Raw genomic sequence first — 13618 nt, 5'->3', positions numbered from 1 at the left:
GCAGTGGGTATTAACTTCTGCAAACAGGCCTTTATGTTGGAGGGTGTGCCTATCATTTGACTAATTGCCCAAAGTCCACATGACTTGTTCAGACAACAGGTTTCACAGTCCAGGTTGCAGTGAGACAGCAGTAACCTTTGTATCACTGCTGCCACAATAATGACCCTCCCTCCTTCTGTTTTAACAGGAGATCACCCCACAGCTCATTTTAATGGCATTCTTTAACAGTACGTCACGGTTGGCACCGAACAGCAAGATGTGAAACAGCAGCTTATTGTCAGCACGTCTTCCTCCTATGTCAATGACTTCACACACATTCAGTGCAGTTGACTTGTGTTAAAGTGATTGAGGTGGGATCTTTGTGTCAGTGGTGAAAACAACCAAATTCAGCTTTTAAATACCAGCTCCAGATACATCAGAGGTACAAGTCCTAAAAGCTTTTTATCATATGCTTCCTAGTTTTTTTTTCCACTACTGTACAATAATTTATAACAAAAGAATTTAAAAAGACAACACTGCAGACAATACTCGTGTCCTCACCGCTTCCATAGTGTTGCTGCACATCACTCTGGGACGGTAACCATTTGGAATTCAACGTTGTACAGCAAGTTTAAGTGACGGGAGCGCAGAAAGAGGGCGTTATTGCTTCTAAAGGTGGATCTATGAATGCAAAAAAAAACCTAAAACCGAATCATAAAAGTACTCGAGTGAAGGACAATGGAGAAAAGCTGTTAGTGTTCATCTGAGGTTGTTTTTGTCTAATACTAAGTTTAGAAGGATCTGATTGATTTATGATGTTTGATACACACAAAAATATACATATACAAAAAAACGAAGTAACTCACTTTGGCGCCTGACTGTTGAACTATACATTAAAGGCCACAACAATAAATATTAAATTAATTATAGGCACCTTTGTTATTCAGTAATTCAGTATCGAGTGTTTTTAGGTATTAGATGTTGATTTAAATTACCTTCTTCTTTACTATAAAATGAGACTTAGAAATGTGGAACCTGGAAATGTGTTGTGGAAGTTCCCTTTTCTATTATTTAGTCAATGAATGGATCATAGTTTATATTCCTCGATCTGTCTTGAAGCACGTTCTACACTCAGTCTGTCTGTGTCTCTTACTCCTGTGCTGAAGGACCTGAGGGCGTCTTGATCCACATGACTCCAAATGTCCGCTAGGGGGCAGTGTAACCATTCGCGTTACATTAAAAGTGCAGTGCATAAAGAATCAGTGAGGCTCACAGTGTAGTCAAGGTTCTCACTTTGCTGAAGAACGTCTGAACATTAAAGGGAATGTAAGAAAAAACAAAGCAAAAAGCCAAAACAGCTGTACCCGCTTCTCGCCCAAATAACAGCTGGGACTCGCTCCAGGCAGACGATGTGACGAGTGAGTGAGAGTGAGACCTGAACCTCTTATTGCGAGATCCTATCGCTGAGCATAAAAACATATTGATCCTGCTGCATCCAGGCCGAGGCCGCGCTCAGACCCTCACTCGTCTTCCTCCGGTGTCGCCTCTGTCAGTAGGTGTATCTGGAGAGAGGCGTGTCCTCCATCAAATCATCCTATAGCGATGACAACAAGCAGGTCATTTACATTCACAAATGATGACTTCAGAGCCCTCGGTCATACTTTAACCTGTTTTTTTGGTTTTTTTTACGTACCATGGGTAAATCCTGCAGCCGATGAAACTCTGGGTGGTTTGCCCGCTGGCGGAACTTGAGGAAGAGTGCAACAAAGACAATAGCGGTGGTTACAATGAACACGGATAGCAATCCAGCCAGCAGGGGGTCGAGGGGGGAGGTCAAACGATGACGGCCCCCTTTAAGGTCTAAAAGCAGAGAAATGGACAAACACAACAATCATCAGTATATGTGAGACTGAACTGATGCCTGATGGCTTCTTCCTCCCCTTGCTGCACCTTCATCGCCAATGTTGAGTTCAGAGGGGACGTCCCGGCGCGTGGGGCCCACGGGGCCCCGGCCCGGAGCCGAGGCGCGCGTGGCGGCCGCCGTGATGGACCCAGCCGGGTCGGAGCCAGGATCTGAGCGGGCCGGCGGAGATGAAAAGGTGGCGAGGGGCTCTGCGGTCGGGAGGGGCCGGCCCTCGGCGACGGGGACGGCGCTCTGAGCCGGCGGGGCGGATGAAAGCGCTGTGTCAATTCAAAGCAGCACAGAGACATCTTCAAAAGGAAATAATCAATGACTGCTAAAGCTGCCTGTGCTTCATTCAAGCGCATGATCCATCAGGACAGAACCCACCTGTGTAAAACCACTGGCCTCTGCATCAAATTAATAATATAATAGTGATAAAAAGCTCTTAAAAAGTTTGCATCATGAGGTCGATGGGTTTAGTGTTGCTTATTATGACATATGTTTGTCAGTTCAACACAGCATCAGCTGATGGGAGTATATTTATCTGATCCATAAAAGGGGAATGAGGTTATGGCACACAACCTCAGCCCCACGTGACGTTCAGGGAAGGAACGTTTCCTGGAGGCAGAGTCTGAGTTACACATGAAATATCGACCATGAGGTCGCTGTCCGTCATGACTTTCAACCCACGTGCTGCTCGGTGCCGCTCACCTGAGGAGGAGCCGGTGGCGGCGTGGGCCGTGGTGAAGGCGGAGACGTCCGTCACGGTCTGTGTCGGACCTGCCGCTCGGCTCCCCGCGGCGTCCGCGGCAGGATTATGTGTCTGCCGTGGGGCGTCATGCTGAGGATGCGTCTCTCTCAGGGTAGGAGTTGCTGGAGTGCCCACATGACGCGAGGGGCCAGTCGAGGCGAGAACTACAGGCCCAGCACTGCTCTCACCTAAACACAAATGACGGCCATCTGATTATTGTGTCCATATATAATATAATAATACAAATATAACAATAATAAATGACCAAGAGTTTACATCTTATCAAGCCAATAAGTTACACCATTTAATAACATTACATAAATAAATAATCAAATGCAACCACATCCTGCAGAGCAGCAAGTTTCTAAAGATCGGCTGTCGAAAGCATCGTGAGCTGAATGGATAACGAGGCCAAGTCGAGCACAAATGCACAGAGCGCGTTACCTTGTGTCCGCGATGAGCCGGTAAGAAGCAGCAACACGCAAAACACCCAGTTAATTTCAAATGTCATCTCATCCGCGTCCCCTTCCTCCGCAGATCAACAATGAGCCCGGCCAAGAATTAGCTCCGCTTTTCAGCTCCGAGGCTGTTTCCGTTACGTGATTTGACGGGGGCGCATCGTCGCCGCTAAAAATATCCAGAGGGAGTCGGGCAGAAGAGCGGCAGCAGGGGCGGGGCTGCGCGGCGCGGCGCGGCGGAGAGCCGCGTGGGCGGCGGCCGGCGGACGCGCGAGCTTTACTCCGAAGAGCGAAGGGGCTGCAAATTCCCGGCTCACCCTCCACCTCTTGCCTTTGCTGCCGGCCATGTCTGCGCGCGTGGAACGCGCCAGGTTGCGGTCGCCGACGCTCCGCTGCACCAATCACGCGTCGGTGCGTCAGAGGCGCAGTTGTGTGCGTCAGAAGCGCCCGTTGTACAGTAGATCACAGTAGCGCAGCGCAACATCATCAAGGTGTGATCAAATAGCAGCGCGTCGCTTTAAAGGCGCTGAGCGGCCGCAGCTGACCGGCGGTCAGCCCTGCTGGTGGTAATGTGAGACAACTTTAGAGTCCCCAGAGGTCAGTATGTCGTCATGCGAGAGTGCACTTCCCACATGTGCAGTGTATGGACAGCTGAGCGACCCGCTGCGTCCTCTGCCAGCCTTTGTCACATTTTAGAGGACAGTGAATGCGTCTTTCCTGTTTTTTTCTTTTTTTTTTTTACCGATTGGGCCTCATATTTGGAGAAGGTACCTGAAGGCAACAGGAGGTGAAGCTTCACGCTGTGCCAGATGGACGCTCCAGCCAATCCGGGAGGCAGCCCGGTGGAGCTGGAGTTAACGGTGGAGAATGTGGAGTCGGTGAGTGAGTCGTCTCTGATCATTCAGTTCTCACTGGCTTCATTTGTTGGATGAAATGTGCAGACTCTGCTCACGCGACTCTGTTCCAGACAGGAAATGGAACAGGCCTATTGTTGTTCGGCGATAGGCCTGCAATGATTTATCGCAGAAGCAATTTGTTATTTCAATATTAAACCACTTCATTCAATTAGCTACGTGCGGTTTTTAATCCGATTTCAATAGTTTAAAATAGGACCACGAAACAAACTGGACCTTTTGCAACATGATACCAGCTTTAGGCACTTGCTGTCCTAATAATAACTAACGCCATGTGCTCTGGATTAGCTGCTATGAAAACAATTTTACTCAGCTGCTCCAGCAGCCAGGTGGCGTTCTTATTTATCCATGTGTGTGTTCAGTTAGCTGTGATTACACATCATCATTAAAACCTAGAAACAGGTGAACGGATGAATTCATTCATTCATTTGTCTGTCCGTGTGTCTGTCTCCAGGCTCTCTACCAGCTGTACTTTGATCCGGACATGGAGCATAAGAATGTGGCCCAGAAGTGGCTGACCCAGGCCCAGGCGTCTGCACAGGCATGGCAGTTCTGCTGGGTTCTGCTGGGCCCGGACAAGGTCCGCCTCACCGGTTCTGTGTCTGCCGGTGTAGTGTTCGCCCTGCCTCTCGCTCATTCATAGCGCCCTGCAATCTGTCTCTCCGCAGCTCCCGGAGGTCCAGTTCTTCGGCGCCAGCACGCTCCACACAAAGATCTCCCGCCACTGGAGCGACCTCCCCGCGGAGCAGCACGAGGGCCTCAGGCTGCAGCTCCTCGCCCACATCCTACGCTTCTCCTCCGGGCCCAAGATGGTGCTGACCCGCCTGTGCGTAGCCCTGGCCTCCATGGCCCTTAATCTGATTCCTCAGGCCTGGCCGCAGCCGGTGGCGGACATGGTGAGGGCCTTCCAGCCGCAGAAGCCCGCCCCCGGGGGGGTCTCCGGGGCGGGGGCCGCGCCCGATCCCCACGCGCACTGCCTGGCCCTGCTGGAGCTGCTCACCGTCCTCCCGGAGGAGTTCCAGAGCAGCCGGCTGGCTCGGGCCCGCCGCGCCCAGCTCCGGGAGGCGCTGGCCGGGGAGTGGGCCGTCGCGTGCCCCATGCTGCGGCAGCTGCTCCAGAGCCAGGACTCGTCCAGCCGGGTGAAGGAGAAGGTGCTGCGCTGCCTGTCCAGCTGGGTCGGGCTGGACGTGCCGCTGGGGCAGAGCCACGAGCTGGTCCAGGACTGCTTCCCGGCTCTGTCCCGCCCCGAGCTCTTCGACACGGCCGTGGAGGCCATAGTCGGCGCCGTGTCGCAGCCGGACTGCCAGAGGTGAGACGCACCTCTGAGACGGGACGCGAGGATCGGGCCGCTTGCCGGCGTGTGACCCGCTGCGTGTGTGCAGGTACACGAGCGCCCTGCTGGGCCTGGTGCCGCTGGTGCTGGGGCTCCACGACCAGTTGAAGACGGCGGCTCTCGATGGGGACGGGGAGACCTCGCACGGGATCTGTCGCATTGCTGTGGCTATGGGAGAGACACACTCAAGGTACACACACACACACACACACACACACACACACACACACACACACACACACACACGTGTCTGACTTTTAGTGTTTGTTTGCATGTGTTTGTGTCTGACAGGGTTCTGTTGGAACAGGTGGAGCACTGGCAGGAGTACCTGGCTCTGGTCAACATGATTCTGTTCTGTACCGGCATCCCGGGTCATTATCCAGTCAGTGAGACCACCAGCTCCCTCACGCTCACCTTCTGGTACACGCTGCAGGTTTGGACGCTGAAATCTGTTGATTTTCATTTCATCTACATGTGCATTAAGGATGTTTTTTTGTTTGTTTTTTTTTTAATCTGACCGGGTCAGGACGACATTCTTTCCTTCGAGGACGAGAAGCAGGCCGTGTACCTGCAGGTCTACAGGCCCGTTTACTTCCAGCTGGTGGACGTGTTGCTCCACAAATCCCACTATCCCTCCCAGGAGGAGTACGAGTCGTGGTCGTCCGACGACAAGGAGCAGTTCAGGATCTACCGGTGAGACGAACGCCGTGGTTCTGAGCGCGTGGACTTGCAGCGCGTTTAGGTTCTGTCCTGAGTCCGCTGCTCGGTTCTGCAGGGTGGACATCTCCGACACGCTGATGTACGTGTACGAGATGCTGGGGGCCGAGCTGCTCAGCAACCTCTACGACCGGCTGGGCCGACAGCTGATGGACCCCCAGCAGTCCGCGGTGTGGCAGGTGACGGATCCGGCCGGACTGGTTCCGAACAGCGAACCACCGCCAACACGTGTCTTTCTCTATTTGACTGCAGGACACAGAGGCCTTGTTGTTTGGCTTCCAGTCCATCACCGAGACCATAGACGTGAACTACTCTGACGTGATCCCTGGTCTGATTGCTCTGATCCCCAGAGTCAACGTCAGCAACGTGATGCTAGCGGACACCGTCATGTACACCATAGGTACGGTACCGGCTCTGACCCCCGGCCCGCCGGGCCTCCCGGCAGCCTCATGACCCGCCCCCTGTTGGACAGGATCCCTGGCCGAGTGGCTGGCCGACCACCCGGTGATGCTGGCCGGCATATTACCCATGGTGCTCCAGGGCCTGGCGAAGGCGGAGCTGTCCGTGTCCAGCGTGTCCACTCTGAAGAGGATCTGCAGGGAGTGCAGGCACGACCTGGGCCCGTACGCCCAGGAGATCCTCAGCGCGTCGCAGGTCAGACAGCGCCGCCGCGCGTCCTCGCGCCGCCGCCGCGCGCTTCACCGACTGACGTTTGCCTTGTCTGTAGGATGTGCTGGTGAAGGAGGTGCACAAGGTGAGTGCGGAGCCGTCCTCCGGGAGCAGAACCGCCGTGTCTCTGCAGGCAAGGCGTGATGCCTGTGTGTGTGTGTGTGTGTGTGTGTGTGTGTGTGTGTGTGTGTGTGTGTGTGTGTGTGCGTGCGCGTGTGCAGAGCAGCCAGTGCATGTGGCTGATGCAGGCGCTGGGCTTCCTCCTGTCCGCTCTGCCTCCGGAGGAGGTCCTGGACAGACTGCAGCCTCTCATCAGCCCTCACGTCCAGCAGCTGGACACGCTGGCCCAGCAGGAGGTACCGCGGCCCAGCTGAACACGTCGCAGCCACGCGGGGCCTGCTCTCACCTGTGCTCTCGTCCCTGCAGCCTAACCCCGCTAATAAACAGCCCATCGTCCACATCCTGGGCATGCTGTCCAGCCTCTTCACCACTCTGGACGTCAACACGCAAGCAGATGGCTTAGAAGGAGCAGGCGGCCCCGCACTCACACGCTCACAGAGCTCCCACAACCCAGTGAGTTTCCATCAAAACTGACTGTAAAACATGTTTAATAATGTGGTGAGTTTCTTCACGTGTTTTCTAGGTTGTAGTTGTGCTTCAGCAAGTGTTCACGCTGATCCAGAGCGTCCTGAGCAAATGGCTGGATGACTCAGAGGTCGTGGAGGTAGGAGGGTCGGTACGGCTGCATGCATATGTATGAGCATGAGTGTGTTTGTGTGCGTGTATGATCCTCCATGACTCACCCTCGCTCCCCCTCCTCCCCCCTCCCCCCCTCCAGGCAGTGTGTGGGGTATTTGATAAATCGCTCCGAACCCTCCTACACGATTTCGGGCCCGTGGTGGCTCAGCTGAGCGAGATGCTGGGGCAGATCTACAGCGCCTTCCCACAGGCCTCGGCTCTGGACCTGGCCCGGCAGGTCCGCCTCCACAGATCAGAACCTCAATAAAAGCATTACTGAAGAACCGCGCATTCGGGATCAGAGCTCACTCTTCCCGTTTGTTATTATTTTTAGATGGTGCCCATATTTGCTGGAGAGGAACGCCACATCGCTAACATCAGGAACCTGACTGAGGCGTTAACAGCCTCCACACTCGCCATATTCCACCAAGGTGAGAAGCAGCTGCGGACGTTTGGGTTTTTCTACACGGACCCGGTTACTCAGCACATCTACTTGTGTGTTGCAGGCCTGCGCGATCACCCTGATATCGCCGAATCATTCATGTACCTTCATGCTCAGGTCGGTGCCGCTAACTCTGGAGTGTTTCCATCAGCCAGCACCTTTTCACCACTGCAGCATCTGCGTGTCCCGTGTTTTTAGATCCTCAAGAGGAAGCCGGACTTGTACCTGTCCGACAAGCTGGACACGAACGCCCTGTTTTACTGCGGTCGGTATCACTATGTGCCAGCGGCTCCATCATTTACAGCCACGATGACTCGGACTCATCCACCCGTCTTCTGTCCCGCCTCTTGCAGGTGTTCTGTCGCTCAAGTGTCCAGAGACGCCGACAGTAAAAGCTGCCAGTCTCTTCTTTGTAAGCGGAACCAGAAACGAGCAGGCTTTCACCTCTTCACCGAAAGAGTCCGATTTAACAACTGTTCTTGCTTGTGACCTGCTGTTGGCAGACAGAGCTGCTGCCTCGCTGTAAAGACGTGTCCCCGCTGGCTGAAGTGCTGCAGAGGGATGGGAAGCTCCTCACAGAGACCGTGCTGCAGGTGAACCCCACCGATGACTCAGCAAACACTGTGACAACGGACCCATCCATGAGCCATAGCATTGCTGCTATCAAAGTGAACTGCGTTTCCTCCTCTCAGGCGGTCGGAGGCGGGTCTCCACGCAACCTGACGGAGCACTTCTCCGAGGTGCTCCTGAGCCTGAACAGACACTGTCCAGCTCTGTTTTCCCAGTGGATGAAGGAAACACTACAGGCCCCAGGATTCCCCTCGGCACAGGTGTCCGCAGAGCAGAAGCAGACCTTCAGCCAACAGCTGCTAAGGTGACGCTCCATCTATGCTTAATAGTGCCTGGTTAATTAACATCATTTAAATAGGCAGTTCTGAGTGGTGTCTCTCTCCCAGGGAGCAGAGCAACAAGCGGCGCGTTAAGGAGCTGGTCCAGGAGTTCTCCCTGCTGTGCCGAGGCCTGCAGGGCTCCGGGTACTCGGACTACTAGCCCGAACCCGCGGCGTTTCACCCGAAGTAAGCTCCAGACCACACGTGGCACCTGACGCCGACTTCACCCCGAGCGAGTAACCGTGGACTACCAGGAACTACAGTAGTGAACCACGGACGTGACGGTTCCACCTGAGCCTCTGCTGAACACGTTTTTATTAAAACTTCTTCTCCAGTTTCAAAGCATGACACGTTTAAAAAGATTCATGCTGCACTTTGACAGCTGACAGAAACCCCAATAAACTCATCATTCTAAAGAGCTACATGAGCAGCCGTGTGTGTTTATCTGTTGGTTGTATACTGCTGTGAATCATTACACATTATCAAAACATAGCACCCCCCCTCCCCACCAAAGGCTTGTCCGTCTCCTCTCGGTTCGGAGGAGAGCCTTTTAAAAACAGGATCTCATTGCATTATATAGCTTAGAACTCTTTCACATATACTTCTGCAGATATAGAATAAAACAAGTCACTTTCACAACTGAGAGGAAAACAAACAGCCACCTTTTTACGTGGGCAACATGTCCATGATGACAGATGCTCCCTTCGCTTGTCTTTTTTTTTTTTTTTTTTACTACATCAGTGACATCACCGAGGGACGGCAGTTGTCGTTGGGGCTGCACCAGCAGCACAAAAAGTTGATTTGTGAAGTCCCGTCGCAGCGGTGACTGGCGCCGGTGCCTCTGGGACAACTGGGTCTAAGTGCTGTGGGTGCGTGTAGGCGACGGAGCAGTTCCACCGCGGCTCTTTAGCCTCCTCCTCATCCAGTCCTGACCCAAAACACCAAGTTCACTATCGTATTCTAGTGAAGAGGTTCAGCACCGACTTTGATTCCTGGAGGAAACCAACACATGACACAGTGAAAGGCTCGTTATCAAACACTGGACTTGTCATTACGGCGAGCACGAAGCGGCTCAGACCTTGGTGCAGCGTGTTTTACTGAAGACGTTCCAGAAACGTAGTGTTTCGTCCCCAGCCCCCGTGACGATGGCCTCCCCGTCCGGTGACACAGCCTGCGAATGGTGAGAAACACCGTGAACAGCAAAACATTCAGCATCTCCGGCCTCAACAGCTGCTGTTAATACAATCATCAAACAGCCTACAGTGGTGGGAAGCTGCAGTCTTACCAAGTACAGCACTCTGTACGAGTGTCCCGTCAGCTTGGCCACCTGTGTTAAGGATGGGTACTTCCACACCAGGATCTGGTTCTGAGAGTAGCCATGAGTGCTTACCTTCAAGAAGACAGAACACGCACATACTGAAAAATGAGAAGCTCACATCTGGATCGAACCTCTGTGGGTTTATGAGCACTAGCATAAGATTCTATGTTAATTCTATCTTAATGAATGGCACGTAGTGTGATCACAGTCCGCTCCGGCCCGGGGGAGCCTGCTCACCAGTTCGTTGGCGTGTTTGGACCACGCCAGGTTGCAGACCTGGGAGCCCGTGTCCGTGCTCTGCAGAGCCTGACCCGTCAGCGTGTTCCAGAAGCGCAGGCAGCGGTCGGCGGTGCCGCCGCCCGACGCCAGCAGCCCGTGCTGGTGGGGGGACCAGGCGATGGCCTTGACGGCCGCCAGGTGGTCGCTGTACTGCTGCACTGGGAGCAGGCTGGAGCTGTTCCACACCAACAGCTGAGCGGGGGAAAACGGGGAGAAAGCGGCGCGTGAGCTCGGGCGCGGCCGGGTTAACGCTCGCGCTCGAGTCGGGTTCGGCCTCACTTTGTTGTCGTTGCCTCCGGACGCGAGGTGCTGGTGGTCGGGGGACCATTTGAGGCCGCACACTTCCTGCCGGTGGCCCTGCAGCCGCCTCTCGGCAGAAGGTGGGGTTCTGACGTCCCGCTGCAGGATCACTCGGTCCCGACTCCCCGACGACAGCTGCTCCCCGTTCCAGGCCAGGGCTCCTTGGGAACAAAGCGCAGGAGGAGGAGGCCTCGCATTGCAGTGCGGCTATTAAATATGCATTGTGCCTTTTCTATGGCTCATTATGGAATTCAGAGTGTTCTAAAATGCAGAAGAATGGCGTAACCACCAAAAATAAAAACATTTTAACATTCTAACTGACCCACACGGGCCGAGTGACCCTCCAGACTGGTGAGCTTCCTCCCTCCCGCTGCGTCCCAGATCTGAACATAACCTTTGTGCGTTCCAACAGCAACCAGACTTCCCTGGAAGAACCCGAGGCAAAAACCTATTAAACTACAGGAGCCGTTAGACAGTTACACCGCGTAACGCTGACACAGCAACGGATGTGTGTTACCCGCTCATTCCAACAAACGGACGTCACGGAGTCTCCATCCACCGAAAGGTCACATAAGCGGGTCACCTGTTACGACACAGAACATTTGTAACTTACTTCATGATCCAGGTACAGGTTTGTAGAACACTTATGAGACCAACAGCGGCTCTCCTGTCACCTGACTGGTGCAGGCGCTCCACAGGTAGACGCAGGCCCCCAGGCCGACGCTGAGCAGGTTGCCAGCGGACCAGTCCACCAGGTTAAGGTAGAAGTCGTCCTGCAGCTCCGGAGCGTCCAGCACCTTGAACGGGATCTTGGAGATCTTACGCGCCGGCTTCCGAGGGGAGCGGAGCAGCTTGTGACTACAGACGGGTCAGGGAGAACAGGGGGGGGGGGTTAAATTGTGATAACAAAAGCATTGTGAGTGTGTGAAATGGATCTGCCATACCTCTTGTTACTAAGTGGAGAAAGGGAGTAAGGTGAGACTTCGTTGTCACTATCAAAAGGCACTCTCTTAGTGTGAACAGTGTACTGTGGAGAAACACAGCAGACGACGCACACAGCTGTTTCATATTCAGCGATGCTAATCTGAACCACTAGTAGTTAGTTAGACTGAAAAATGTGGATTTTAAATTGCAAAGCAGCTGTCCGGCCCCGGGCGCCCTCTCACCCTAAACAGGCTGTGAGAGTCCTGAGAACGGACCGCGTGGCGCCGGTCGTCGGTGTGAGGGTCCGGCGCCGCCTCGACGCCGGCTCCCAGCAGCTCGTTCCTCAGCAGGGCAGCGTACGCCACGGCGTCTGCGGGCGGCACAAACGAACCGGGCTCGAAGAGCAGAACCAACGGGGCTTTGGTAGATTTTACAGCCGCGGTTTCTGACCTTTGCTCGAGTCCGAACTGGCGTCCTTGGACTTGTGGTTCTGGTTGGGAGAGCTGAGGGCGTTCTCCTGCAGAGGGAAGTGCGGGACACTGGGGGTTGATGGTCGTGATCATGAGGACTCGACGGAGGCGTGTACATAAACGGGGGAGAAGCTCACATTGGCGTAATGGAAGTTGATGCTCCAGTTGCTGCCAGCGCGCGTGGGAATGAAGCGGTCTCCGGACTTGACGCTGACGGGGCTGCAGGTCGCGCTCACACACTGGGTCGAGCAGAGACACACAGTCAAACGGGGCTTTTTTTTTGCATGGATGCGATCATTAAGCAGCCGGAACGTCGTGTCACGACGTCCCTACGTCACCTTTGACAGGCGGGCCTCCGTCGGCAGGTTCTGGTGGTTGATTTGCCTCAGCAGTCGTCTCTCGTACTCCTGGTCCATCTCTCACGGGGCTGACGAGCAGCGAGGCCCCGCTGCCGCTGTCCTCCCCTCCCCGCCCCCCCCCCCGCCCTTAAACCTACACTCCCTCCCGGTGTAGAAATCCGCACAGGCTCCCCATCCCTGTGAAAGGCAGGTTAGCTTAGCGTTAGCTCACAACACGCGCGCGCGCGCCGACGTGGACAGTAAAAAAAAAAAAAAAAACCACACGTACGCGGAGCTATTTAGACCAAGCGAGCACATAACACAAACGGCCTCGTCAGCGGCGCCCGAGCACGTTGAGGTTGGGTTGTTGTTGTCATTGTTGTTGTTGTCGCCCCCACGGTTAAAAACACCCGGTTTTGCTGGTCGCACCGACGCACGCGGGTGCGGAGGTTAAATCGCTAAACGGCGCCACGGGGCGCTAGCGACAGCCGCACGGTTGTCATGGCATCACGGTCGCGTGCGCCACAACCCATTTCACGCCAACACGAGCGATGCCCCCATCAGCTGACGAGCGCCCCGAGACGCGTTCTTACCCACGGACACGGTGGCTCAGGGGAGCAGGTCCGCTGGCATCTCCGGCCTCAACGCTCCAACGCCGCCGCGGGTCCGAGTGCTGTCGCCTTCTTTCCGGGGGACAGAGGTAGCATACAAACGCCAGCTCGACTCGCCGCTGTTGTTTATTTTCACGACAAAGATGGCGACCGAATCAGCTGTGACAGAAATTGTTTGGTTGACTTCTGCTCTGTGGAGGGAGAGCGGCGCTCAACAGCGACGACAGCTGGCGACACACGGTCACTGCAAGATGCGCCCTGACTGTACCGCACATGGCCACACGACGGCGCTGCCGCCTAAAATAACAAAGATATTTTTCCTTTATTGCGACATTTGCCACGTACTGTTAACTTTTTTATCCTCTCTCAACAACCTAGTATAGTAAATTTAGATAAAACAAAAATATCTTTTTTTTTTTATTAATATACACATTTAACCATAAATACTTCCCATTTTACTGCCTCATTTCACCATAATGACTGTTCCATCTAGAATCCTACATTATCTTTATTTAAGTTTCCTATTAGACTTAATATTAGATTCAAAATATTTGTCCTGCTATAAAACATGGAGGCAAAGACAC

The 13618-nt window shown here is 54.0% G+C and overlaps 3 protein-coding genes across 3 annotated transcripts; 1 reads left to right on the top strand and 2 right to left on the bottom strand.

Annotated features, from left to right (window-relative positions):
* Positions 1 to 173: 173 nt before the first annotated feature.
* LOC114844711 (translation initiation factor IF-2-like) lies at positions 174 to 3438 on the bottom strand. Its single transcript, XM_029132260.3, has 5 exons — positions 3423 to 3438; positions 2594 to 2821; positions 1930 to 2160; positions 1673 to 1839; positions 174 to 1573 (listed from the first exon to the last, which is right to left on the bottom strand). Exons 1-5 carry the CDS (start codon positions 3436 to 3438, stop codon positions 1529 to 1531), a joined length of 687 nt encoding a protein of 228 aa, XP_028988093.1. The 3' UTR covers positions 174 to 1528.
* LOC114844050 (importin-13-like) lies at positions 3211 to 9216 on the top strand. The gene is made up of 21 exons (XM_029131080.3): positions 3211 to 3969; positions 4460 to 4585; positions 4674 to 5314; positions 5388 to 5528; positions 5630 to 5771; positions 5865 to 6031; positions 6114 to 6234; positions 6308 to 6455; positions 6528 to 6709; positions 6783 to 6809; positions 6946 to 7080; positions 7151 to 7297; positions 7368 to 7448; positions 7563 to 7700; positions 7797 to 7893; positions 7969 to 8021; positions 8103 to 8169; positions 8258 to 8316; positions 8408 to 8497; positions 8597 to 8778; positions 8861 to 9216. Exons 1-21 carry the CDS (start codon positions 3901 to 3903, stop codon positions 8952 to 8954), a joined length of 2907 nt encoding a protein of 968 aa, XP_028986913.1. The 5' UTR covers positions 3211 to 3900; the 3' UTR covers positions 8955 to 9216.
* On the bottom strand, positions 9092 to 13234 carry fzr1b (fizzy/cell division cycle 20 related 1b). The gene is made up of 14 exons (XM_029131081.3): positions 13017 to 13234; positions 12424 to 12621; positions 12223 to 12324; positions 12066 to 12132; positions 11858 to 11985; positions 11636 to 11718; positions 11366 to 11549; positions 11209 to 11274; positions 11014 to 11116; positions 10671 to 10852; positions 10350 to 10583; positions 10080 to 10184; positions 9873 to 9965; positions 9092 to 9786 (listed from the first exon to the last, which is right to left on the bottom strand). The coding sequence occupies exons 2-14, from the start codon at positions 12499 to 12501 to the stop codon at positions 9745 to 9747; spliced, it is 1467 nt and encodes a 488-aa protein (XP_028986914.1). The 5' UTR covers positions 12502 to 12621; positions 13017 to 13234; the 3' UTR covers positions 9092 to 9744.
* Between the last annotated feature and the right edge of the window lie 384 nt (positions 13235 to 13618).

The sequence above is a fragment of the Betta splendens genome, chromosome 17 (assembly GCF_900634795.4).
Source record: "Betta splendens chromosome 17, fBetSpl5.4, whole genome shotgun sequence".
In the NCBI taxonomy this organism is placed as follows: domain Eukaryota; kingdom Metazoa; phylum Chordata; class Actinopteri; order Anabantiformes; family Osphronemidae; genus Betta; species Betta splendens.
This window is presented reverse-complemented; position numbering and strand designations above follow the sequence as displayed.